This window comes from Taurulus bubalis, assembly GCF_910589615.1.
Source record: "Taurulus bubalis genome assembly, chromosome: 19".
NCBI classification, from domain to species: Eukaryota; Metazoa; Chordata; class Actinopteri; order Perciformes; family Cottidae; genus Taurulus; species Taurulus bubalis.
The window spans coordinates 12,097,921-12,123,945 of NC_136607.1; the positions used below are offsets into that span (position 1 = coordinate 12,097,921).

Genomic DNA, 26,025 nt, shown 5'->3' on the forward strand with positions numbered 1-26,025 from the left:
AAGGCAATCTTCGTATTTGAAAACATGGATCCCAACAAAGTGGATGAAGGTAGCAACGTTTTGCTGTCTCTTATTGAAGCTTTGCATATCCGTTTTATACGATGCACCTGTGTGCGGGAATATTTGCTTTTTTATTTGCATTTTGTACTACATTCATCAGCCAGCTACTTTCCGCCAGCAACGTTGTGTGAGAAGAAGCTTCGGTGCTGGTGTTGTTAGCTTAGCTTACCTGTTAGCATGTGTTCTCTTCCACATATAACGTTACTTTTAAAAGCCATCTAACTGTAACGTTAGTTAGTCACAGCTTTAAATGTCCTGAAAAGCTGCCTGTCCTTCAAACAATAAATAAGTATTGCTCTGACCAATGTTGAATATATTCTTCTTATTCAAGCTCACATGATACGGTACTGGCAGCCAACAGCTTCGCGTTAGGTTCAATATGTTTATCTCAATGGACGTTATCGTTATTTTCCGGTCCAGAGCTTTAAAGTTATGCCGTTTTCAACATGGCAGGACTCTGAGTTTGAAGTTGCTTTGCTTACAAAGGAAACACACAGCCAAGAGAGTTGCATCTTGTGTTTTTGAGCATTCACATGAAAAGCAATTTGTCATTTAACAAATAAGGTCACTAAGGTTATGATAAATAACTTGCTCGCTTCTTTTTTTTTCAGACAAAATGAGCGATGATGGAGAAATTTCATCTGTCATGGGATTCTCGGGTTTTGGTATGTATAGTCTAACACAAATTGTCAATAAATTCACTTTTAATTTTTTTGTATTTCCTATGACAAACCATATGGCTTGTTGGTTATTGCTCCAATGAACTGTGTTTGTTCCATCCAGGTAAGAAGGCCCGCACTTTTGACCTGGACGCCATTTTTGAACAGACCCGTCGAACAGCCATCGAGAGGAGTCAGCATGTGTTGGGTAGGTTTACCAACATGACGAGCGTTTTTTTCTATCACCAGGGTGAATGTAACAGTGTCCTGTAATTGTTACTTCCTCAGAGGAGCGGCAGATGGATGATCACATGGAGCAGGAACGGGAAAGCTCCCAATCGGTCAAGTCATCAGTCCCTGCTCCGAAAAACAAAGCTGTAGCTGCTACTTCCAGGTAACCAAGGATTTATAGTTTGATTAATCAGGCTGCCACTGCTTATAGCGGTTATTTACATGTCTGTAAGTCACACGTAGATACGTTTTGGTTTTAACTGACAATTATGCTTTTTTGTCTTTTTAGAAAACAGGAGAGTGAGAGCAGTAGTGACAGTGGTTCTGACTCAGACTCTGAGCTTATTGGGCCTCCAATGCCTCCGCAACTTACAGCCCAGGACGATGATGAGCTTGGGCCACTGACTCGTGCATCCGGCAGCACGGCTCATAGTGATGATGATGATGATGATGATGATGATGATGACGATGAGGGGGAGGCACAAGACGACGACAATGATGTATGTCGGAAATATAACCCACTTAACAACAGACATTATAGGTCGCTTACACAATGTCTCCAATATGTTCACCACCTGAATGCCCTTGAGTGCTTAATACATTCAATTTGTCTCCCTGCTGCCTAAAATAGACCGTTATCACACCAGACATCACACAAGACATATTCACTTGTAATGGGAGGAAAAGCAAAGGTGTTACTAATAAAATTAGCTCAGTTCTATTCAAATGTATCAATGTTACTGTATCAAATGTCAGAGAGAAAACATACACAATATAGGACCCTGGATCCAAAGCAGTTAAATGGAATGTTATTATTTGTACCTTTTACACCATGTCACAGTACTGTTACACCTGTGATTGGCCAGTGTCTTCAGTGAAAAAAGACCTGTATAAGCACCTGTTTATTCTGAGTTGTGGGGTACTTTTGAACTTCCACCACTAGATGGCAGCACAAGAAAATAATTCAGTGATAAGAGGATGAGACAACTCTAATCTAATGTTACTGGTAATTAAAGGGTTGTCTCTTAGGTCTTTTCTCCTTTTTCTTTCTCACACCAAAATGTCTGAGCGACCTCAAACATATCAGAATCTTAAAGGCAACATTATTCCAAAATATGGCGAATCATTGGTTTCCACATAAAGAGTATTTACACTCGGTCACATAGAGAAGTTAAATGTCAGGTTATGAGTGAATTTCTCGGATCCTAATCTTTCACATCAAGGAGTGTAACTGTTCCCAGTCTGTCATTTACTGGTTATTGCTGTAACTCCAGTCTCTTTAAGGCATACAGCCTATTAAAGTTAAAATGTCATGTGTAATTGAATCTTGGTATGAAATTCCACACTATAACTGCACACCTAATTCAGCCTTCTTCAGTCTTTTACTGTTTACTTATATTCACCTCAACTTTCCGCCCTAGAATCCAGTGAAGAAGATTCCAGACACTCATGAGATCACTATGCAGCACGGCACCAAGACAGTAAGGCCTTCTTCTTTCAGCACTCAGTGATTATTGCTTATGTGGTTCAATGGAAATGTATTCAATGACACTCTGTTAGAAAGAAGAATAAGAAGGTCTATATAGATCGTGGCTTCTATTCCACACCATATTTAATTTGCATTAAGCACCTTCTAAAACATCTGGAGATCTGCATCAGCTTTTGGACTTTTTCAGCCAAGGTTCCTTAACTTTGCTGAATTGTGGCAATAAGATCGGCAGCAAGTCTGTTTCCCATGATAATTTGGAGCAGTGAATTTTTTTTTCTTTTTTTACTCAAGAACAAACTTTAACTACTTGGCTTCTGTTTATTTTCAATGATTTTAGAGGAGGCAGTATGACTACACTGTAAAATATTTCTAGCAGCAGAAGCGACTTGGTTGGGCTCTGAATCTCACCTTGTCTATTCATTTTAAATAAGTTAATTGTCTTCTCAGGTATCGGCTCTTGCCTTAGACCCCTCTGGAGCCCGTCTGGTGACTGGTGGGTTAGACTATGATGTGCGTTTCTGGGATTTTGCTGGGATGGACCAGTCTCTGCAGGCCTTCAGATCCCTCCAGCCCTGTGAGTGGTGAGTCTACTTCAGAGAACACAACGTGGAACATCAACACGGTTGCTTAACATGTGGTTAATTAGTTTCTTGCAAACATCCAGTCCACTCACCGCATTTATGTGTGCCAAAGTGTACACGCATACATAAACACACACCCATTTGTTGAGCGTCATTGAGCCTCATGTTAACCATGTGACATCCTCTCTTTTCATTCAAAATGAGCCTTTCAGGAGCAGATGGTTAAGATATGTGGGTGTTTGTGTGTCTGCAAGTGTTTATTCTGTGATTCACTGAAACCATCATCAAAGATCGAATTCTTTTTTGGCTTTGGGAACCAGACGGCTGAGCTGGAGCAGACTTTCCCTTATTAACAGAAATGTACGCTACATTTCATTTGATTACGGTGTGATCCAGTAGCCTGTCTGGTTTACGAACAAGCTGGACTTCATATCGAGAGCTGAGGTCCACTGTTCCTCTTTTCTGACCCAAAAAGGGAACTTGTGAGCTCAAAATAAAACAATGAGGAAAATGAGCATTTGGTGCTATGCCAAAGCCCCCGATTTTAAAACAACATTGGTGTCAGTTCGGCGACTGAACTTTTTCCGCTGTGTATGGAAATGTTGGTGCCCCATCTGCCCCCTGCGGTGTTAATGCTATTTGCTTCTGACCTGAATTGCTAATCTCACTCTGGTTAAATCTCTTCTATTGTATGCAGTGTTTTGTATTGTAGAACAATACATGTGTATTTCTCAGTTATTCAGTATAAACATTGCAAATCCATTCTGAAAAGCACTGAAAGTTTTAACATGCGTAGCTTATTATGTTTCTCATTATTATATTTATTTTCTTTCTGTGTGTTTCAAAGAGTGTGTTATCATTCTTTCCATTTCCTGGATTAAAATGCCATTATGTTCACTGTTACAGTTGTTATGTTTGAGTGTCTGTTGCATGTGGTAGATCAAAGAGAAAAATCATCACATGTACCTCAGATGTTGTTTTGGTCCTATAGCTACGCTTATCTATTTTTTTTAAATGTTCTTTTAAACCCTGAACCCCTTTTTAAAGGATTACATAGCTTCTTGTATAACAATGTTTTGGTGCAGAGGTCTTGTAAAATCACAGCAGATCGTTCGCAAATGGGAACAAAGACTCTTATCTGAATGTATCGGCACCACAGGAATGCAAACAATAAGTACCTTCTTTGCCTCAGATGTCCTTTTCATGCATGTCCTGTTTGTGTCCCCTCAGCCATCCGATCTTGTCCCTGCAGTACAGTACCACTGGTGACGTCATCCTGGTGGTTTCTGGCAACGCACAGGCCAAGGTGTTGGACCGTGATGGCTTCAATGTCATGGAGTGTGTGAAGGGAGACCAGTACATTGTGGATATGGCCAAAACCAAGGTAAAGTGGTGTGTGTGTGTGTGTGTGTGTGTGTGTGTGTGTGTGTGTGTGTGTGTGTGTATAGTTCGGGTTGTGTTTTTGTGGTGTTGGCCATCGTTTCACTTGGTTATAACATTGTACTCTTTAGCTTAATGCTCCTCTATGTTTCCCACCTAGTTGCTAACTGTCTTACTGCTACGTTTGGTGCTAAGCACGTAGCTGCAGCCGAAACGATGCTACGAGAGCTGTGAGAACCAAAACAGTAGATTTGCAGATTCTGGTAATAATTCTCTGTTGGTTCATCTCCTCGAGCGACCCTTTCATAGACTCACTTGATACATTATTATACAAATATTGATTATAGCCACTTTAAATATGTTGCAGGCATTAATGCTTTCTCTTTTATTGGAAGAAGTGGCCTGAAAGTGACTGCTAATTCTAAACACAGGCTGGATGCTCTGCTCCAATGCCCTGTGGGTTGATCCAGCCAATGCATAATGGCAGCAAGGTGTAGTCATGAGCTGGTCTGTTTGTATTTGTATTGACTGGCTAGAGGCAGTCTCAGGGGGAGAGGACCACCACACACTCGCAGGACGGTCGTGGTTCATCTCTTGCTTGTACCTGCCTCTACAAAGGAGCATCCTAATTAATTGCCCATGTTTGGGTTTTACTGTGTTTAACAAAGCTGTATTGGTGGTCACTAACCATCTGTGCCAGCTGCAATGCATTTGGAAGTCCTACATTCTTGTCCTTCTCAGTCCCATCTGGAGCTGATGGGTGAGTTTGGTTCAACGAAAGTGCATTTTGGCCCGCTGACAATGTCCCAGTCGATTAGCTGCGTCTCAAGTGATAATGAAGTCCTTGCTTCTTCTCCGCTGACAGACAATTACTTGCCTTGTATGTTATCCCTCTTTGTGCAGAGACAGTTGTGGCACGGAGGCCAATGTCCACATGTGTTGGAATAGCATAATGTTTTTTTCTTTAAGATATAGAACAATAGTTAAAAGTCCAGAGCCTAGTTCCACATGTCGATGCATCTTCTTATTGGTTGTTTTGACTCACCAACAGCCCAACAAAAGAGAGAATAACAGAAAAAAGGAGCACATTTTCACATCTGAATAGCTGAAACCAGTGAATATTGGGCATGCTTCATAAATGACATCATCACCTAGATAATCAAAACAACTTGCTTTATTGATTTCACTCTCCAGCTTAAAATTTTACAGTCAACTAATTAACTAAACCTAAACCGAACAAATACAGAAACCTGTGTAGCCGCTGCTTAATGCAACTGCTATGAAAACAAACTGGAAACAATCACTTCTTGTTATCAGAGAGGCTTCTTTTCTTAGTGCTGTTTGTCATTAACCTGCTCTATTTTGGTTAACTGTTTGCATGAACATTAATCTGGTTCTCTTTAGTCATTGGCAATTTGTTGCCCTAAACAGTTGAGAAAGGGGAATCAGATTTGTTCCGGAAGGTAGCGGCTCCTTCACCCTCATCATGAAGCGCTTGTAATGCTTGATTCTCTCTACTTTGATGTTATTGCACAGAGCAGGGAAGCAATCATTCACATCCCATTTGAGCTTCAACATCATAGAGTGAATGTGTATTTACCATAAAAGTTAACAACGTAGGAATTTGTTATTGATCCATTTAGTCGTTAAACAGCACGACCGAGGCAGTTGCTTTTTATCGATTATAAAAAGGGTGTGTTTAAAGTATTTGACAGTGAACAGGCCTGCCTCTCTTCCCGATGCACACATACCAATGCAGTTTGGTCAACCTCTGCTCATGCGAGGTTCTGCTTTCCTTGAGCATCCTGTCAAACAGCGGTATGTCATGTGTGAAGCCTCTTTGCAGCGCCGAAGTGTTCCTCTGTGACCTGGCAGTGGTGGGGAGGCCTCTCTCTAAGTTATCCTGCTTTGAAGTCATTTGTTATGAGTAGTTCGCCACAGGACTACTCCAGGAGAGGAAATGTCTAAAAGTTACTCTTCGAGGAGCTCGCTGTTTGAAGCTGTGTGACACAGCCTGCTGCTCTGCTTCAGAGGTCACCGGCTCAGTTGTGGGGCAAGGCCTATGTCGAGGAAGGCTAAAAGTCCAGGTTAAAATTTGATCAGATTAAAGGTCCAAAAAGAACCTTTCTTCTGGAGAGGGGCCTTCAAGGTGCATTCAGCTCAGGCAGCATAATTAGTGCCTACCGGGAACATTTGTTTGCGTAGACGACTGAGTCTCTGTGGATACAGGCCTCACAGTTGCCGTACAGTTCACACGACACAACTCCGTAAAGGCCTCGTCACAAAAACATAGTAGCTCCCCAGACGTAATTAACTGGTGACCTTTTGCGTAGCCGTTTTGGCTCAAGATTTAACAACGAAGAACAGCAGCTGTCCCTGCACATAAGTTGTGTACAGTAAGATTGCAAAATCCGCCTTCATGAATTCACCTTCATTGGTTCCTCCTGGAGACATCCCACCTTTTTTATGTTTCCACCAGCGCTACCAGGCTACAACTGTTACAGCAGTTTCACATGCATTTTAAAACAGTTGGGCACAATGTCAATTTGCCAGCTAGATCCACAGTAAACCACATGATTCACAGGTGGTATCTGCTGCTCCTCAAAGCCAATGGAAGCTCGCCACCTGATCTTGCCAGCAACAATTTAGTGCCTGTTTTTGTGTTTGTTAATTTTCACTCTCTGCTCTTTTCAGGGTCACACAGCTATGCTTAATAATGGCTGCTGGCATCCCAAGATTAAAGAAGAGTTCATGACGTGCTCCAATGACGGGTGAGTGTAATCAAGTGTTGTGAGCGCCGTGTTTTTGGCAGGATCTATTATAGGTCGTAGCTGCATTATTGTAAATACTGTAATTCTAAACCATAATGCTATAATCTGTAAAACAGGAGGCATGCTGTGCTTTAAAGTAATTATATGAAATGTATATGTCTGTTTGCTGTAAATAATTAATTTGGCTCCATATGACGTACCAGGAAAGTGGGGAAAACATTTTACATGGTCTACTCTACAGTAACAGCCAGAAGGAAAAAAAGATTTTTATGATTACTCCACCATTTACTCTGAATCGTCCTACTGGGCCACTAACACACTGTGTATGCCAAAGACCTTTCTTTGCTCTCATTCTCTGTCACCAGCAGGGAGTCCTCTAGTCCAGATTATGCCTCTGGAAAGGGTAGTTTGGCCTCCCGGCTGTGCATTTATGTATTTTATACTGGATGGAGTCCAGTTGCAGCCCTTTATTTGTATGTAGTGATTCTGACCAGAGCAACATACACTGCTGGAGATAACGAGACATCCCACACGTGCATATTTATAATATTTTTGCTTCAGAAAGCAGTGATTTAGCACTTCTGCCTTCTTAAATGCAGCACTAGTCCTGTGAGACCGCAGCACCTGTAACCCTTTGACGTGTGTAAAGGTGTGAGTGAATATTCGTGAGCGTGTGACTTTGAGTGAGAGCACAGTGATGAGTCTAAGTGAGTGTGACAGGCAGCATTGCAGAAATCCAGGGCTATCATCATTAAGTGAAAACAAGGGCCTGGCTTTGTGGGCAGGCCACGGCCCAGTGTTTACCAGTGTTACTTTTCTCCCAGATGTGGAGGCTGGTTTATTTAGCTCTTATTGAGGCTCTGGAAATCCTCCCCTGGCACGTTAGCACTGGGTGTTGCCCCTGGCCAGCTCACAGGAGAACAGCGGAGAGGAGCGTACAGGGAACCATTCACAGGCGGAACAGCTGCATGTGAGGAGGGTTCACGGCAGCGGAGCAGGTCAGCACGGCAACCTGCGCCTCAGAGATGGATCGAGGCGGCGACGGGCCTCTAGTGATTTACAAGTGCAAGACGTTGTCCATGTAACCCCATGTCAAAACTCTCCTAGTCTCACTTATCGTCACTTACGTAGCAATACAGGGGCTACTTGGTGATGAAGAGCTGCACTACCCCTCAAACTTCACACTTCTTCAATCAAAAGTCCCTCCCATTCCTTCAGCAGTGCAAACAGAACATAGGCGCCAGGGTTTGAACAGGTGTCAAACACACTGATCACATTACTTTAGTCCTTTTTTGACTCTGGTAACTGCTTATTTTCCTCATTTAAGATTTTGGCATGCATGTTTCGTTGTTTTGCATTGGTACATTTGAGCATCTTTGAGAGTACAGCCTGAGACCCTGTGACTGTCCATTAAGCTGAAAGGCCGCCAAGCATTTGCTAATACTTGTAGATCTGAGGGGGTTCTGGGTTTTACTCTGCAATTGTGTCCTACTTCTTGGAACTGCTCCCAGGTGATTTCACAAGGGCTTCTTTTCCCATTTCAGCACACATGACGGACCAAACCTTCTACTTTTGTACTAAAGAGTATTTTTGTCAATGCTGTGTTTCTTTGGTTATGATTTTGAAAAAGAACAGTTTGGTTTAAGTGTATTTGCTTGAGTCACAGTAGTGTCAAAGTATCGCACTCATTTGTGGCGTCTTGCTCATCCGTCTCTAGCGGCATCTTGAACAACTATTGAGTCTGCAGAGGCCATGTTGTAGTCGGCAAGCCTTTTGAGAACGGTACAGCAGTTGGCCAATGGAACCAGTGGGTGTCTGCTGCTGGCTGGGTCTGCTTAGACATCAGACCAACACCTATGTTTTCTGTCTTTCTTCCCGTGTCAGCCCAGTTAGTCTTTGTTGTGTTTATTTGAATAGGTTATTTAGCATGATCACTGGACCGCCCAGCTCCTTAATTGAAGGTCCCCCTAGTTGTATAGAATGTCATTCATAAGGACTGCCTCCCGGCTCCTTGAATGATTTCATTAACCAGACTTTTTTCCCCCTGAGGAAGTGGATGAGAAGGAAGCACTGATGAAGCATAATACTGCAGCAGCAGGGTGGTAGTTATTGTCCTTTCACACTGAGGGCTGAATGGGAGCTTCAGCAGAACTGTCAGCGACTCAAGTCCGTCAGTGAAAAGCGTTTGTGCTCAGACTGGTGTGAACGTGTCAACATTTCACATTCTGTTTGAGAGTTGTGTGATTGTTAAACGCCGAAATGTTTTCCAACATTATTCATGTTTGATTCAAGGGGGAAAATGTGTATAAAGCATTGAGCCACTTTAACTAAGTCTTTACTGAAAGGCTGAACACCTGTTGGAAAACCGCTGATTTATTTCTCAGAAAGTGAGGGCAATATGTGCTGGATTTTCTCAGTGGAAGTATTTCTTTGGCAGAATTGAAGTGGAAGTAAACTAAAAATATGACTTGGTGTGGTCTGTCAGTCGTGGTTTTTGAGAGCTGCAACTTATTTTTTAATGAGCAAAATTCTAAACGGTAGTGGTTTTAAAATTCTTGAATAACTTCTGTTTTAACTTAACAAACCGTACCACAATCTGTCAGACTTTTCACAAACTATATCTAACAAAAGCGTTTTCATTAGTGGCTTCAAGGACACGACACTGCTGATTGTTGTTTTTACGTGATGTAGTTTTATTGGGCCCCGGAAAGCGATCAAAAATGCATGTTGTGCTCTTTTTTTGTGAAATTTCCGCCAGTGGTACAGGGCAAACGGCGACTTTCTAATTGGGCCCACATGTTACTTCGGTCGAGTCTTGAAACACACACGCATGTGCACACACAAATGCACAATTTGAGGAATGTTTCCAGGAGGTTCGAATGCCAGGGATTCCCTTGTTGCTGGCCTGCTGTCAGGGCTGCAGCTGGATGTGTAGCTGTATGCAAAGACACCCAAAACACAACATGGCAGGTCTTTTTTTTGCTGAGATACAAATTATTTGTCTTTATCGTGCGCTCAAATCCAACGCATGTGTGATATATGTGACACGTGTGATCTACTGCTTGGCTAAATCCTGGTAATCAATGAAGGTTTTATTTTTTTGGCATGCGAGTAGGCACTTTTAAGTCAGTATTTATTTCATTGCAAGCATACTGATCTTATCAAGTAAGTAGGTCATCTATTTTTTTTAGTGCTACAGCCAAATGCTTGGTGATAACTATTTATTTTTTCCCAAGGGGAAAGGAAAGGAGGGAAAATTACTGATGGGTTATTAATGTGTGTGTGTGTGTGTGTGTGTGTGTGTGTGTGTGTGTGTGTGTGTGTGTGTGTGTGTGTGTGTGTGTGTGTGTGTGTGTGTGTGTGTGTGTGTGTGTGTGTGTGTGTGTGCGTGCGCTGGGACGATTCACACAGTTAAACACATGAGGTTCATCCACAGTCCAGCTCATCTCCAACTGTTGCCTGCCTTACACTGCAAGTGTTCCATATCCTGCCCAAGAATGCACATACCATACCTTTAAGGAGAGCTTTTATCCTCATGGCTGAATTTCTGACTGACAGTAGCATCTACTTCTTTAGTGTGTGACTGCTGTGTTTGTGTCTTTTCTTATTGAACAAAATATGGGTCCACTTGCTTACAGGGAAGGCATCTTATCAACCAGATTGCTTGATTAAATCTGATGAGCTGTCTTGACTTCTTTGAGCATTTTGTTCCTGGTGTGTGTTTGTGTGTGGTCTCACCTTTTTAGGTTAATTCTCTACTTTGGAGACACACTATTGTTTATTTGAATCAGTAACACACACACACACACACACACACACACACACACACACACACACACACACACGTGTGTTTATTCTTTTGCTTCCTTGCTTGAGTGCCACTGTGTGTACGCCTCCTCCCAAATCCTTCTGTTATTTCCCCACTTCATCTTCTCCAGCTGCGATGCAAGATAGACCATCTTCCCCTCCTAATCCCCGTTTCTCATTACAGAGCCCTAGTTAGTCAGTCAACCGGCCATCAGGCAACACAGCCTATCCCCATCACCGGAGTATGACCAGTAAACAACCTCATACAAGACGCACGTCTTTCTTATCCCTCGCTCTTCCTTATCTCATCATCTGGGAAAGCGATCCTAGCAACCATCTCCCCCACTAGGCCTATAACCTGACGGACAGATACAATCTGGGGCCTTGGGAGTTGTCACTCCTCAGTTGATGTGTGAATGACTGTGCTACCTCGTAAAGTGCACACGCATGACTGAGGCTGTATGGGTCTCATTTTATTACATTCACCCCTCTGTCTCTGCAGCGTTTGTGCAGGAAAATGGGGGCTGCTTTGGATATCTCTTCATGCCGCGTGTGACTATTTTGACATCTCGCTCTTTTCATTGCTGTTACTTTCCCAAAACAACGACCTCCTCTTCGAAAATACTGTTCGAGACTGCTCCAGATGTTTCCCTCTAGTGCAACTTTAATTCAGTGAAGCGGCACTTTACTTCACTTGTTTTTTTTGGGAGGAAGTTGTCACACTTTAATCAACAATTTTTAGAGTACCATATTAGAGCTGAGAGTTTTCCATGTCTTGTCCCTGACAGGTGAGGGTGTGCAGTCTTTGCCCTGTGCTCAGGTTTGGCTCAACACTGGTGGGCTCCAACCTCTCTGTTCCATCCCCCTGACAGCCAGCAGTGCCATGTTTTGGAAAGAGCCCTTACGATAAATAGCATTCCAGGTTTTGTGTGCGACGCGAAAGGTTATGTTGTCTTTATTGCCCTGACAGACGCCTACAGTCTTCTGTAAACAAAATGGAGATGTCTGTGTGAGGCGGCAGGTGGACCAATTTGTCATCCGGTCCATGGCTATCACTCTTTCTCATTCACACACGCACACACACATGTGTATCTGCTCACTTACTGTACAATGCAGTAGTCTTTCAAAGTGGATTTAGCTCTTTTTTCCCCAGCAAGAGATTTTTTTTTTTTTAATGTATGAATAGCTTTGTTTTATGTGGATTTAAACACAACTATGCATCAAACAGAGTTTTATTTGACCCTTGCCAGTTTTCACTCAAACCATATGTCTTCAGCTGGCATTTGTATCACATTGTTAGACTTATCCAAACACAGTTGAGTGTGTGTGTCTGTGACTTTGTAGCCGGCCGTGGAGGAATCCTCGCCTGGCTGTTAGTAGCAGCCCTGCCTGTATGTTTATACTCCTCTGCCGACCTTGTGACCCAAAGGTCATGATGCTCACTAAAGCAAGCAGTGGGTCACAGACACATTTGGACACGCTCTGTCTGGCATGAGTGGTGGCGTGGGTGTGTGAGAGGTTGGCTAAACATGTTTGTGTGTAGTCCGGTAGTTCAATAAATAGATGTGGAGGTTTAGAGCTCTCGAGGTCACTCGCTACGCTGGTGGGCACCTCGGTTTATCTTCTTTGTCATAATTCTTGTCTTTGTATTCATAAGTTCCTATATCTCTCCTTTTTATTATTTATTTGTTATCACTGCACCGTCCCTTACGCATTTTCTTTATGAAAGCGCTGAAAAAACGGAGCCAATTGATTGAAAAGCTTTAGATTAGGCAGATAGAAGTTGTTTGCAACATGCCCTGCGTGGACATCTTCTAAACAGCCAGCCACGCCTACGGGGGTCAAAGGTGGAACCTTCCACCTTGTTTTAAACTAAACAATTAGTTGTTCTCAAATCATTGTCCACTTTACTTTGAAATTCAAAGTATGCAGCAGATATACTGACAACTGCACTGACTGGACGAAATAATCTTCTTGCTCCAATGACTATATTTGAGTAACTTCTTCTTTTTTTCTTCTTATTTTAACAGATAATTTAGGAACACGAACTGCAATTAATTATTAATCATTTGAAAGTTAAAACTAAAGTTTCACATGTATTTTGTTTTAATCCGATGGTTAATGGAAGACTATATCTATTCAGTTTGCATTGTTTTTATATATATATATGTGTATATATGTGTATATATATGTATATATATATGTGTAAATTAATTAGTGGTTTGATGAATACATTGCATGTGCTATTATATTAGTAAGCTATTAGTTGATGTATCTTTTTTTAAATAATACCATTTAAGTCTGTATAATATGTTTAAAATATACATCCGTCACAAGAAGGGATTCTTGTTGGGCTTAAATTTGATGGCATCTTGGAATTGGCATTTTAATTCCTCCTCTTCAGCGGTCCAGGTTGTGTAATATGTTCAAAGATTTCATGGAAGCTTCAGACGTGCCTGGCAGACTGATCTACTGTTCTGCTGTTTGCTAACCTCTCACCCTGCAACACATATCTGCCTAACCTCCTGAGACTGGCTGAGGCACACTGTATCTCTATGATTCTGATTTATTATAGTGGTGGATGGTGTTGATGACCAAATATGTTTTGAGGGATAATATTTTATGAGGGATTCATGACAGTTGGGTGAGGATAAATTAAATTCTCTGTCTGTCCGTAGCACTGTGCGCACATGGGACCTGAGCTCTGAGAAGAAGCACAAGTCTGTGTTCAAACCGCGTTCCTTCCAGGGGAAGAAGGTCGTCCCCACCTGCTGCACCTACAGCCGCGATGGGAAGCTCATTGCAGCAGGCTGCCAGGATGGCACCATCCAGATCTGGGACAGAAACCTCAGCGTGAGTTTTAAAACACACACACACACACACATGCACACATACCAACCTCCCCTCAATGTGCAGTAGCTTGTAAACATTGGATGTCTATTTTGTTATGGCCTTGGGTGCAGAGTCATGAGACTCGGGTCGTCCGGTCACAGGCCAGAGAGGGCAGAGTTCAGCAAGTCACTAACACTGACCAGAATTAAAAAAGCCTAGCTTTTCCAAACTGTGAGTCTTCGAAAATATGATCCAATAGCCTGTCTGACCTGCAATGACCCTGTTCACACATCAGGTCAGAGTTGCTCTCATGTTATCCAAACTGTGGAGAAACACAAGTCTAGAGCCGCGTTGGAGGCTCTGTGAGCCTGTTCTTCGATACAGCAGTGCTCAGAGCTAAATGCTAACATTTGCTCATAAGCACTAATTAGCTCATGTTGTTGGGAATGTCATTAGTTGAGCAGGTATTTGATCTTTAAACAAAGTTTGGACAGATAAAACATTTGATCTGATGATGGCGCTAAATGCTAGGGGATCATCAAAGGGATCTATTAGTTGTTGAGATATTTCCCTCTGGACCAAAGTGGTGGACTGACCGTCAGACTGACATTGCGTTCCCTAGAGCCGCGCAGCTTGCATGGTTAAAAATAGCTGATTATGTAACTGAATTAACTGACGTTTGATGGTTGAGTAGCATGAAAGTTACTGGGAGACCCAATCACAACTTCCCTCTGTACATTTTCCACTATTTGTTAATTAGGTAATTATGTGATCAGTGTGTTCCGTTCTTCAAGCTTCACATCGTTGAGGTAATCGCTGATCTTGGCCTCTAAGTAGCATTGCTCTCACTTATTCGACCGTTTTCACTTGAGATCTTTAACAGATCGTCACAAAAATGACTTCCATTTGAGGGCTGAATAATGCATCTCCTAGTTCTTTCATTGAGGAGATTTTCTGGGTCCCTTGATTGTTATTTCACAGAAACACTCTTCTCGATGGCTGTCACGTGTGGTTAGCGTATGGGCAGCAGAGGAAGCATGTTTTGCAGCTTACTGCTCGCTTGCTCATTCTCACACAACGTTCACCTCCACGGCACAGATGTGAAGAGGGAAAAAGAACCAGAGGAGGAGCATTCCTGTAGGATGGGGGCCGAGGGGACCTACAGTACTCATAATGCAGTTTTTTTCAAAGGTGACATATTGCAGGCATCATTCCAGTTTGCTATGGTCTTACATGATGGCCAGATCTTTTACAAACATGGTTTCACAAGTTTATTTTTCCATGGTGTGAGGAATATTTGTGGATACTCACCTGGGAGGCCTAAAACACTATAAGCCCATATTTTATGACAGAAAATAAAATGAATGGAGGGCTGCAGTGCACACAGATGTTAGTAAATACTCTCAAAGACATCCAGTATTCGGTCAACATGCAGTAAGTTGTGAACAACTGCTCAACTATCTGAAAAATAAGAAGTTGTTTTTATGCCCCCAATGTTTCGGGACATTTTCACTCTAATTTTTAATTGTTCCACTTCACATCATTTCATCTGCACAACCCCATATGTGGCCACGGTTGAATGCCTGTGCTATTTCATATGAATATAGTGATAATTAAGCTGCAGTTAGTGAGTTGGAACAGCTTGATTGGACAGAGGGGCTTATCCAGATTAGTCAAATGAGAAGTAGGCTACATGATAATTACTCCAACAGTCAACTTCATAATCGCACGACACAAAAATAATTTATTTAGATGGAGGATTTCTATTGTAAAAGCTTTTGTGCTTCCGTGTGTGTGTGTGTTGTATAGACTCCCCTCTGCCATTATCCCACTGGGCTGCTCATAGCAGCAGGCTTTGAGTGATTGGGTTAAAGCTCTACGAATTTATTACCCCTCTTTCTCCAAACTAAATATTTACCCTGCGTCCCATAGCAGCTTACAATAGTCATGTCTGTTGCCTGACCACTGGAGCCTGTCCTGTCTGAATGGCTCAAGAATTTAGTCGGTGCCCTCTGCCCTAATCAGCAACCTGTGCCGCTGACTCGAATCCAGCCACAAGCCTAAAAAGGAGTTGACCTCCCCATGCTGCCATTGCTGCTCCCTCCCCCACTCAAACGAGGCCTATCTCCTGTTGTATCGCCACTATTACTCATGCCCAGAATATGCAGGCAGATCAATCACAATCAATCATGTACATGACCTTGATCTCGAGCTGAGCCTGAAGAGAAGCTATTGAGGATGACACATTGTTCTCTTGAACCCTGACATGAGTTGATTGATCCTGTGATGGGAGTCAGGTAGGTCTCTCTTAGTGGACTGCCACAGAGAGGGATCGCATGCTCGTTCTCTGACCAGAGGGGTCGGTGCCAAGACTGCATTTAAATGGTTGCCAGGTAGTGTGCACTCTGTGGAAGTTAGTGGGTTGAGGGTGCAGGTCCAAAACATAACCACAGAGACCTGGGGAATGCTATGATGTCATTGGTGGACTTGGATGTTTCTAGACTTCAAAGCGGGACCTCAGAAGATGTGGTTTTGATGAACTACTCCGTTGGGGATTATTATCATGAGATGATATGGCAAACTTTCTCTTGCTTTCTATTTTTGCCGGTTTTATCACCGCAATCGTTTAATTATGAGAGAAACCAGAGCTCCCCAAGAAGTTTTAAATCTGTTTGAATTGGATTTATTTCAACGTGCATGAAGTTTTTTCTTCATTTTTTAAAATCTTTTGTGTTTTAGCCTATCTTGATATTTAAACACTTAACTGAAGATGCCAGACTCCTTTAACTCCACTCAACATGCTGTTATTATTCTAGTCACACACAGTTTGTCACCTGCTTAAACTGACCACCAGTACTGGCCTGGACATCATTTACAGCTACTGGCTCAATAGGACACTCAGCACAGTAATGGGACTGCACAGCATCACTGTAAACTAGTAACTCTGTGGCTCATAAATGATGGGGCTGTGGAAGATTAAAACAGAGAATAACAGAAGAACTTCTTAACGGCCAATGAAAATGTTTAGAATACTGTCTCAGATCGGATAACTGCCTAGTGTACATATACGGCCCTCATCATGGATATTTCTTCCGAGCCATCTAAAGACGGTATGATCTTAAACATTTACACCAGATCTCCCATCTTGCAGCTTCCATTGTGACTTGATTTTGCCACATCCTGATCTTAATGTACATGCAGAGACAAACATTCACTAAATGACTTTAAAGACTAAATACATGTTAAAATATATGCTTTTTCTCACCCTCCTTTAACCCGAACAAAGACTCTGAAACAACATGTACAGAATGCTACTACTTGCATTTTGTGGCTGAGACACAGAGGACTGGAGTCACTTCAATGGAATACACTGCCAGATTATGATGGCGCTCACTCCAGTGTGATCGGCTAGAAACACACACGCCAACACGGCTTCGCCATCACCACTTGTTGATTTCCATGAAAGATCAGAGCAGCTGCTCAGAGCTGCGGTTTGGCCACTTGATCCTCAGAAAGTAACAGAGGTCAAAGTGAGATGTTACAACTGACTGCACAGTGGGCATCATTAAGCCTTTCAGGTGTGCGGTTGTTAAAAGTATGGAGGTTGGGGCAAGGCAGTATTTATAAAAAGATACCCAGATAGTGTGGTCGGGACCAGTTGGCTCTGTGGTAGATTGTTATCATAGTCTGCTGCGGATGAAACCCAACGCTGTGTTCCTTCTGCTCGGTATCAACTCCTGCTGCCGACTGGCTGTACATGTGAATTAGGGCTCTGTGTATGCAAGCACATGTAAGTGTGCATATATAATAATAATAACTTTATTAATATAGCACCTTTTTTTTAAAAAAGTTTTGCAAAGTGCTCTACAGAGAAGCAAAGTATAGTCATACATAAGTACTGGTAAACGAAAAAGGACCATGCCATAAAGGCAATGAATACATAAAAATCAAACAAATAACAAAAAAGAGCAAATGGAATAGAAAACAAATAAATAAAATAAACAAATAAAAAGAGGGGAACAAAATAACTGCATAAACGGACATAAAAGGACAACATCACTTAAAATTAATTCTATAAAAATGGGTTTTAAGAAGTGATTTATTAGAAGTTATTGATTCTACAAGCCTAATCTCAAATATGCACGTATACACAATCTTATATGAAACGGTATACATATCTGTGTGGGAAAATGCTCACGTTGGCTAGCTGAGTAAATTTGTGAAAATGAATCCCGATGCCTGTTTAGGACGGGGAGAAGGGCACAGTTTTACAGAGGAAGTCACAAGGCGCAAGAGAGGTTTCAAACTGTGTATGAGAATCCAGTTTCACAGGCCGGCTGTGTAGATTATCACAGGAAGCAAACACCATGGCATCTACCAATGCCAGCCAACATCAGGATAGTAAATAAACACGCAAGCTTTCACAACAGCAGTAAATGATCTCGAAATAGCTAGAGGGGTTTATGTTTGCTATAAGCAGCTAGAATAACCACGAGCTACCCGGAGCCGCTTCTACTTACTGACATTACCTATCAAGTTATTTTCTGCCTTGTATTTATTATCTATTTAGCGCCCTTGTGTCTGCTTTTCTTTTCATAATTTACTCCAGAGTTGAACTTGTCTTTTCATCATTCCATCTGTTTGTTAGGTTTAGAGAATATTAAAAAAAATATATATAAGTATATATATACACAAAAAAAAAGATTTTCAGTGCAGACAAAACAGACACTGAAAACAGTATAACATAACAATGCAACATAAAAGGACTTAAAACACAGCGTGTGCGAACAGCAGATGGTGTTAATTTAGGAGAGGAAGACGTGAGAAATGACTTTGTGGTATGATTCATCATGGGTCGAACAAGAGCTCATAACTTTTCGTACTAGTTGACCCGAGGAAACCTAAGGATATGGGGGGAAAACATGTGTTTGGAGGTTATATGTTTAAGAAAAAAACAAACGCCTCTTCGCAATTCTCTCTGGAGTTATGTAAAGTAGATTTCATCACCTTATATTTAAGGTTGAATATCTACTTTTACTCTTGATTCAGTAAATTGTCACCCTGCACCTCTCAGACAACACTTTAGTCCTACGAACCATAGAAACCTGCCTGCACTATCCTCTCCACTAGACCCACTTTTATGGTGTGCCATTGAGCTTCATGTAACCGCTCATAAGAGGAGATAATTACAGCATCCCCTCCTGTTCATAGTCCGCTGACCTCACCCAACCTATTTGTGCTACCATGCATAGATTCAAGGATAACTTATTGTCATTATTCGCTCACAGTTTAATGAATGGACATGTCGAGTGTTTGGATACGCTCCCATTGTCCGTGTGCACATGACACAGTTCTGGCGGTGGTCGTTGTGATTAAAACGGGGTCCCAGTGCTTCGTTTTGGCCTCATCAAATAAAGTAGTCAATTCTCAAAGTTCAGTCAGTCGCCAAGCACCCTCAAGCGTATTGTGTGTTTGACTGGGTTTAAGCCGTCCACATTATGCTTTAGCTGCTGTTTAGTAGGCCTGAGATAGCCTGTGGCCCCGCTCTTCCACACCTGCTGTAAGATTAGAAAATGTACTTTTCATATTAAATTGACCTTCTTGACTTTTTTATTTCTCAACCAAGCCAATTTCCAAGGCAGCGGAATAGGAAGATAATCTAAGATAAGAAATGAGGAGAATGGATTTTAGTCGAAGGTAATATACGGGTAAAATGATGATGGGAAGCAGAAAATTATCCCTGGAGAGACTACAGAGGCTAAATGGCCAACGCCTGAAAAAGTGGAATCCATGTTATCTACAGTTCAAGGTAACAGTGTTATCTGTCTCATCCAAGTTAATAACTTCCCTCCATTTACTTACTTTGAAAGTGCAGTGTGACCTCGTTTCCTTCTTGTATCATAAGGACACATCACTCATTCACCTCACGCTCCTTTCTCTCCTGCTCCTTTCGTTAGCATTTCTCTCCACTTCTCTATCTTATCTGTCACACTCTGTGCTCACTTCAAATTCCTTATCCACCTCTCTGAGTCAAACGCCTGTATTGCTGCAATTCTCCTTTCACTGATTTATTTGCATTCCGTTTAGAATTAATGAAAATGTAGTCGTATAAACCGAGGTTATGTTTGTTTGAGTGTTAGCGAGCCTACTTCCCAGACTATTGCTTCACCACTGGCTTTTAATGATCGATCTCTCTCATCTGGCTGTACTTGGGTAATACTAAGGCAGGGGGAAGTAAATGTGGAAGGAAGCAGAGAGAAGACACATGTAGCAAGGCACTGCAGCGGGTACTGAAACAATTGTTTGATTTGTTTGATAATCAATTAGTCATTTCAGTTATTCATTAAGCATTAATGTCAAAATGAATGTGCTGCTCTTTTGAGCTTTACATATTTGTGCATCAAGTCTTTGAATGTTGGACTGTTGGCTGGACAAAACAATCAATTTGAAGACGTCACAGAGGGCTCTTAGGGAAATATGCTAGACATTTTGAAGACTAAATGATTAATTGACAGAACTTTCAGGTTAATCAACAATGAGAATAATAATGAATTGCAGCTCTAATTATATAATCTAGAGTTAAACAAATACAAAATCTGAAATGCTATAACCTACGTACACATGAAACATGTATGCACTTAGGTTGAGTTGAATGAATTTTAACATTGACTTATTTCCCTTTTCCCTTCTGTCCATTGTCCACATTGTGGGTTGCCGTGTACTTTTGGAGAGCTTTTCTTCTTGCTGCTCTTTTGTGTGTGTGTGTGAGAAAGATAGAGAGAGAAGTGTGTGTTTGGGGGGGGGGGGGGCTGCTGGGTTATTTCCAGCCTCAAGCTGCAGACCTCGGCACACACACACACACACACTCAGTCACACTCTGCACTACAGTAGTACACCACTTGCTCAGCGAGCACTGAGGAGGTGCATTGCACGCCTGGCCATCTTGGAAACAGCTGCTTCAACGAGAAGCTTGAATGCTTCTGTTTGCAGGGGGGGGGGGGGCATCGCTGCAGTGGCTGGGATTAATTACTTTTTAATTGGGTGTATTTTAACTTCTAATTGTTTCCAAACTGTATCTAAAATGCCACTAACAGCTTCTCCTAAAACTTTTTAAAATGACTCATTATCATTTTTCGCCCCCATGAACTACAAAGGTGAGATTCCATTCCCTCCAGCTTTTGTAATCAGTCTGTTCTCACCTCTAAAGAATGACCTCAGCTGAAATGTCACCTAGCCTTCTTGGTTTTCAGTGATGCATGCTGATCATCACAGCCAAGTTGAGTAAGATGTCGTTCTCATATACAGCAACATGCCGAGGAAATAGTTACACGGGCAAGATTATACACATGATTTATTCACACGAAGAACCCGATGGCTTCCGATGGCAATGTCTTTTAAACAAACAGAATTACATATCTGGCTATATTATATATATTCATGGATTCAACTCCGGATTAGTGTCAATATAATTCATTGTATGTCTTTAAGATGTCAGAAAACATGGATAAATGCCTAGTCCCAGATGTTCTAGAACATGTTCTTGTTTTCTGCAACCAACAGTCAAAGATATTCAGTTTACATCACATTAAAAAAAACGAGGAATCTTTTTTGTCAGAACAATTATTAACTCAAATAGGTACAGATACATTTCCTTCAGTGTTAGATGAAACATACTAAATGAAAAATACTGAATTCATTTTTATTTATTGGATAAATCACTAATTCCAACCTCCATACCCCTAGTTTGTAACACAGGCTTTCTGTTAAATAATATATTTTGAAGACAATGCCGGGATAACCCTGATGACAATACTATATTTATATCACCAGATTACTTATTTTCTCAGACTCCTCTAGAACCACAGCAGACCGGATATCACTTTCACAGGCTGGGTACTCCCCATTGATAGTAACCTGACTTTAATATGTAAGTGGTGGAGTTGACCTTTAACTCTTTTTAGGAGTGTGTTACTAATTTACTTTATAGCCCATAGTTGTTGTTTTTTCAACTTACTGCTGTCTCCTATGTTTCTGACATATTTTGTAATTAGTCCCGGTGGTTGTTGTTGTTTTGATGTGACACTCAAAACTAGTAGTTGTTACTGGCCGAGCCTTGTGAAATAACACTTATTTAAGGATGGTTTACAATATGAAAGAATCAAAATGCAGATGTTAGCCCAGGGCTGCGGGTAAAAGGGTCTTACGTGTGGCTAATAAACCGCACAAAGTAGGACTATTAGCATACTAAGCTTGCCAAGGTAAATGTCTGTGGTCTGCCGTCTTGCTATAGAGTGCGGTGGGTACAGTGTGTAAGGTTAGTGGTATTTAATAAGTTGTAGTGGGCTTCATAGTTAAATATATAGTTTGGTGTTCATGCCGGAAATGGAAACCATGCGTTGTTTTGAAGACCCGGAGAGTGAAAAAGTATTTTTGTTTCTGCAGTTGGCAACTTAAAAAACACAACTGAAGCATTGGCAGCTTCATACTGGAGCACATCAGGAGATTATAAGAGCTCTTGTTAATATTGATGAGCAGCAGTGGCCGAGGCAGCATGTTTATGGAAAAGGCAGAGAGCAAAGGCTGCACTAATTATTTATTGTGTTCTGTAGTTAACGATCGATCACGTCTAGGTTTTCGCTGTACTGTCTTTTTAGACTTGTCTGTGATCAACTGTATATGAATAAATTCTGGATTTGCTCAAGTATTTCTTCATTTGTCACTTACACAGGTATTATTTAACACAAACAGAAGTGAGTCATGACCTGTGTACTAGCCTTTCACTTTCATAAAGACCAAGCACATCACCTGGAATGATGAAATGGCATTTACAACTTATTTTACCTATTCATAAACTTTACCGATGCATTGTTTTCTCTTTTTCTTCTTAGGTCCATACAAAATTCCACTGTCGGCAAGCACACATCCCAGGATCCGACACATCCTGCATCTCCTTTTCCTATGATGGCGTGACTCTTGCTTCACGTGGAGGTAAGAAAAATACCGTAATCTCACAGTATCCTCCGAATCCCACAGCCAGCTGTTGCACACAGCCAAGCTCAAAGCCTCCAGTTTTAGGTCCAACACTTGCTGCTTCATCCAAATTGATAGTTTTTGAGCAGAGGAGAAGCTTCTCTCCTCCTGTGGAAAATAAAAGGAACCACCACCAACAAAACACAGAACAGATGTATACACAGGGCCACTTGAGTTTCTCCTTGGTATATGATCTAATCAGGAGGTTTCACAAAGACAAGAGTCCTTGACTCAACTATATATATATATATATATATATATATATATATATATGTATATGTGTGTGTGTGTATATATATATATATATATATATATATATATATATATATATATATATATATATATATATATATATATATATATATATATATATATATATATGTGTGTGTGTATATGTGTATATATATATATATGTATGTATATATATGTATATGTGTGTGTAATATACATTAAAAAATAACTTGTTGTATAGTTAAGAAAAGGCAACGTAAATAACAGTTCCACTGTGGTGGCGTTCTGTAAATTTCTCAATCTGTTGTCTCCATCTTTTTCCCAGGAGACGACACTCTCAAGCTGTGGGATATACGTAACTTCAAGAAGCCTGTGAACGTAGCTACTGGACTGAACAACTACTTTTCAATGTGAGAATTCGTAACTTTCATCTTGACTGCTGTAAACTGTGTAGTTTATGAACTGACGATATTGTATGTGTGTTATTTCCTCTATTAGGACCGACTGCTGTTTTAGCCCTGACGACAAGCTCCTTGTAACGGGGACCTCTGTGAAAAAAGACGGGGGGAATGGGAAGTTGGTTTTCTATGACCGGGCTTCCTTTCAGAAGGTCTATGAAATAGGAGTCACCAATTCAGTAAGTCCTGCCTTAATATCCACGACCACAACTGTTCTCATGGCAAGATCTTTTTTCAACTGGCTGATATGATATTTTGCTTACAAACCAAAATAATTCGCATAATTCTTGGAAAAGAAACATAATGAATCCACAATGGAAAATAATGGAAAACCTAATGAAACCAATGTGCATGTCATAAGTATTCTTGGCTCATACAAAACTGCAGCCTTAAAATGTTATTATTTGATATAGTTCCCTGAGAACAGCCGCCTCAGGCCTCATTATGACAGCAGATCTGACTGGCTTGATATGGAGATTTAATTAACTTTTATATTTAACCCAACACAGGAATATTCCAGGACTATTATTTTTGTTTAGTGTATTTATTAAATTCTCACACATCGTAGTGTACACCACAGGAATTTAGAGCCAGATGGAGAAAATCAAATATAATTTGCCCAATCCTCTGGGAGTGACGAGTATTTTGCCGTTAAATCCCTCTATCGCTGAAGTCGTATCTCAGCAGTATAGCAGAACACGTATTTTCTCCATCTCCACCTTGGATGAAAGATAGACATGGCGGTGTTTTGGTGGGAAAATAACGAGGGGAGTGAAGGCAAAGAAGGAGGAGAGTATAAAAAATGGTTAGAGGCAAGCTCGGAGAAAGTGGAGTAATGTGACCTTTCCTTACTGCGAGTCATTCCCACAAACCTTTGGCAGTGCAGCTTTTATATGCCTTTGAGTTACATTAAAAATTAAATTCTCTACGGACACAATCGGCATGTTCCATTCACATGCGCTAGACTGTCAAAAGCGTTAGCATAACGTGCACTTTACTAATCCTGCTTTCTCAGAAATCCATTTGGTGAGGGCAACCAGCCATAGGTGCTGAAATGAAGGGCAGAGGTGCCGTCTTCAGTCGAAACACTTTTTTTTTTTGTTGCTTCCTGCTCTTCCTCTGTCTCTCTTTTTCAACAGATTTAGCACTGTGTATCTGTAGTCATAACACTGAGGTCTGACAGAGGCTAATGGCTTCTAACTCGGTCTCCCTGGCTAATACATGACACTTTTAAATCAGCCACTGACTGAATGTGTTGGAGAGAAGGAAAGAGACAAAAGCTGTGTTTGTGTGTCTATGCATCCCTGTCTCCTGCCAGCCAGCTGCTGTTAGCTTACAAACCTTGGCACAGCATTGACACTAAGTGCACACCCCGCTGCACAGTTGCACTAACTGAGGGAAGGGGAGGGGGGACTGTTTTAGTCGACCCATTTAATCTGAGATTTTTACTTAAATTGAATAAATATGTTTAATCTATTGTAATTTCCTTAGCTAAATATGATTTCAGAGTTATTTAAGATATACATTTATATAAAAGGATAACTGTTGAACTCAAAGTTGAGTCTGAGCTCGGTCTGCAGTTAGAATAAGTAATTATGTTCAAATAGAATTGACTGAGTTCTGTATTTACTTTGATGACTAAAAGCACTAGTAAGTAAGTAAGTAAGTAAGCAAGCTTTATTTGTACAGCGCCTTTCACAGACCAGGGTCACAAGGCGCTTTCTCTGCATTTGGCCCATCCCTGGATGGGGAGCGGTGGGCAGCCCTGTGAGGCGCCCGGGGAGCAGCTGGGGGTTCAGTGTCTCGCTCAGGGAGAGCTATGGGTTGGGGATACGTGTTGGGGATCGAGCCGGCTACCTTGTGGTTGCAGGACGACCACTCATCCCCCTAAGCTACAGCCGCCCCACTAAAAAAAGCATCTTCAGCAATAATATGTTCACAGTCGGTCAGTACCGTGGTTTATCTTCATTCAGGAGAACCAACAACAAGAATGTTTCTCACAGTAACGTTACACTATTGTCTCTGCAAGTGTTTCTCAAAATTAGAACCACATGTTCTGGATTTTGTTGACAACGTCAATCTCTATCTCTTCTCTCCTCCAATCAAAGTACACCTGACTTTTCAATATTCAGTATTAATGGTGTCACTAAAAGACAGTTGGTGGTATTATTAATCTGTTCCGTATGAAAGTCTGTCTTTTAGATCGAGCAGTGTGCAGCGTCACATGTTCAGTTTGAGGTCTCCATGCACAGAATTGGTTGCAACAACTTCACTGTGGTGACAATATCGCTATAGGCAGCTTAAAAAAAGAGCCCAGACACTTTGGGTCAAAGAGTCGGTAAAGAACTTAACAGCACTCCTCCTTTGCATCACTCATGCACATGTTATCCTTTATTTCTCTGTACTGAAGAGGGTAAACATTTGGAACACATTTTTCCATTGGCTTTCCACTCGTTCCACCTTCTACCATTGTAAGGAAACGGAAAGCTTCACTGG

At 41.4% G+C, this 26,025-nt stretch overlaps 1 protein-coding gene across 1 annotated transcript in view; it reads left to right on the forward strand.

Moving 5' to 3' along the window:
• The first annotated feature begins 21 nt into the window (after window positions 1–21).
• The window catches only part of wdr70 (WD repeat domain 70), a 36,231-nt gene continuing 10,227 nt past the window's right edge, over window positions 22–26,025 (forward strand). Inside the window, exons 1-13 of the mRNA XM_079235527.1 lie at window positions 22–49; window positions 672–725; window positions 844–927; window positions 1,008–1,113; window positions 1,240–1,450; window positions 2,372–2,431; window positions 2,887–3,020; window positions 4,251–4,404; window positions 7,095–7,171; window positions 13,657–13,831; window positions 22,699–22,798; window positions 23,397–23,481; window positions 23,570–23,708. Coding sequence (XP_079091653.1) covers window positions 25–49; window positions 672–725; window positions 844–927; window positions 1,008–1,113; window positions 1,240–1,450; window positions 2,372–2,431; window positions 2,887–3,020; window positions 4,251–4,404; window positions 7,095–7,171; window positions 13,657–13,831; window positions 22,699–22,798; window positions 23,397–23,481; window positions 23,570–23,708 — 1,404 coding nt within the window. The 5' untranslated portion in view covers window positions 22–24. The remainder of the gene's footprint in view (window positions 50–671; window positions 726–843; window positions 928–1,007; window positions 1,114–1,239; window positions 1,451–2,371; window positions 2,432–2,886; window positions 3,021–4,250; window positions 4,405–7,094; window positions 7,172–13,656; window positions 13,832–22,698; window positions 22,799–23,396; window positions 23,482–23,569; window positions 23,709–26,025) is intronic.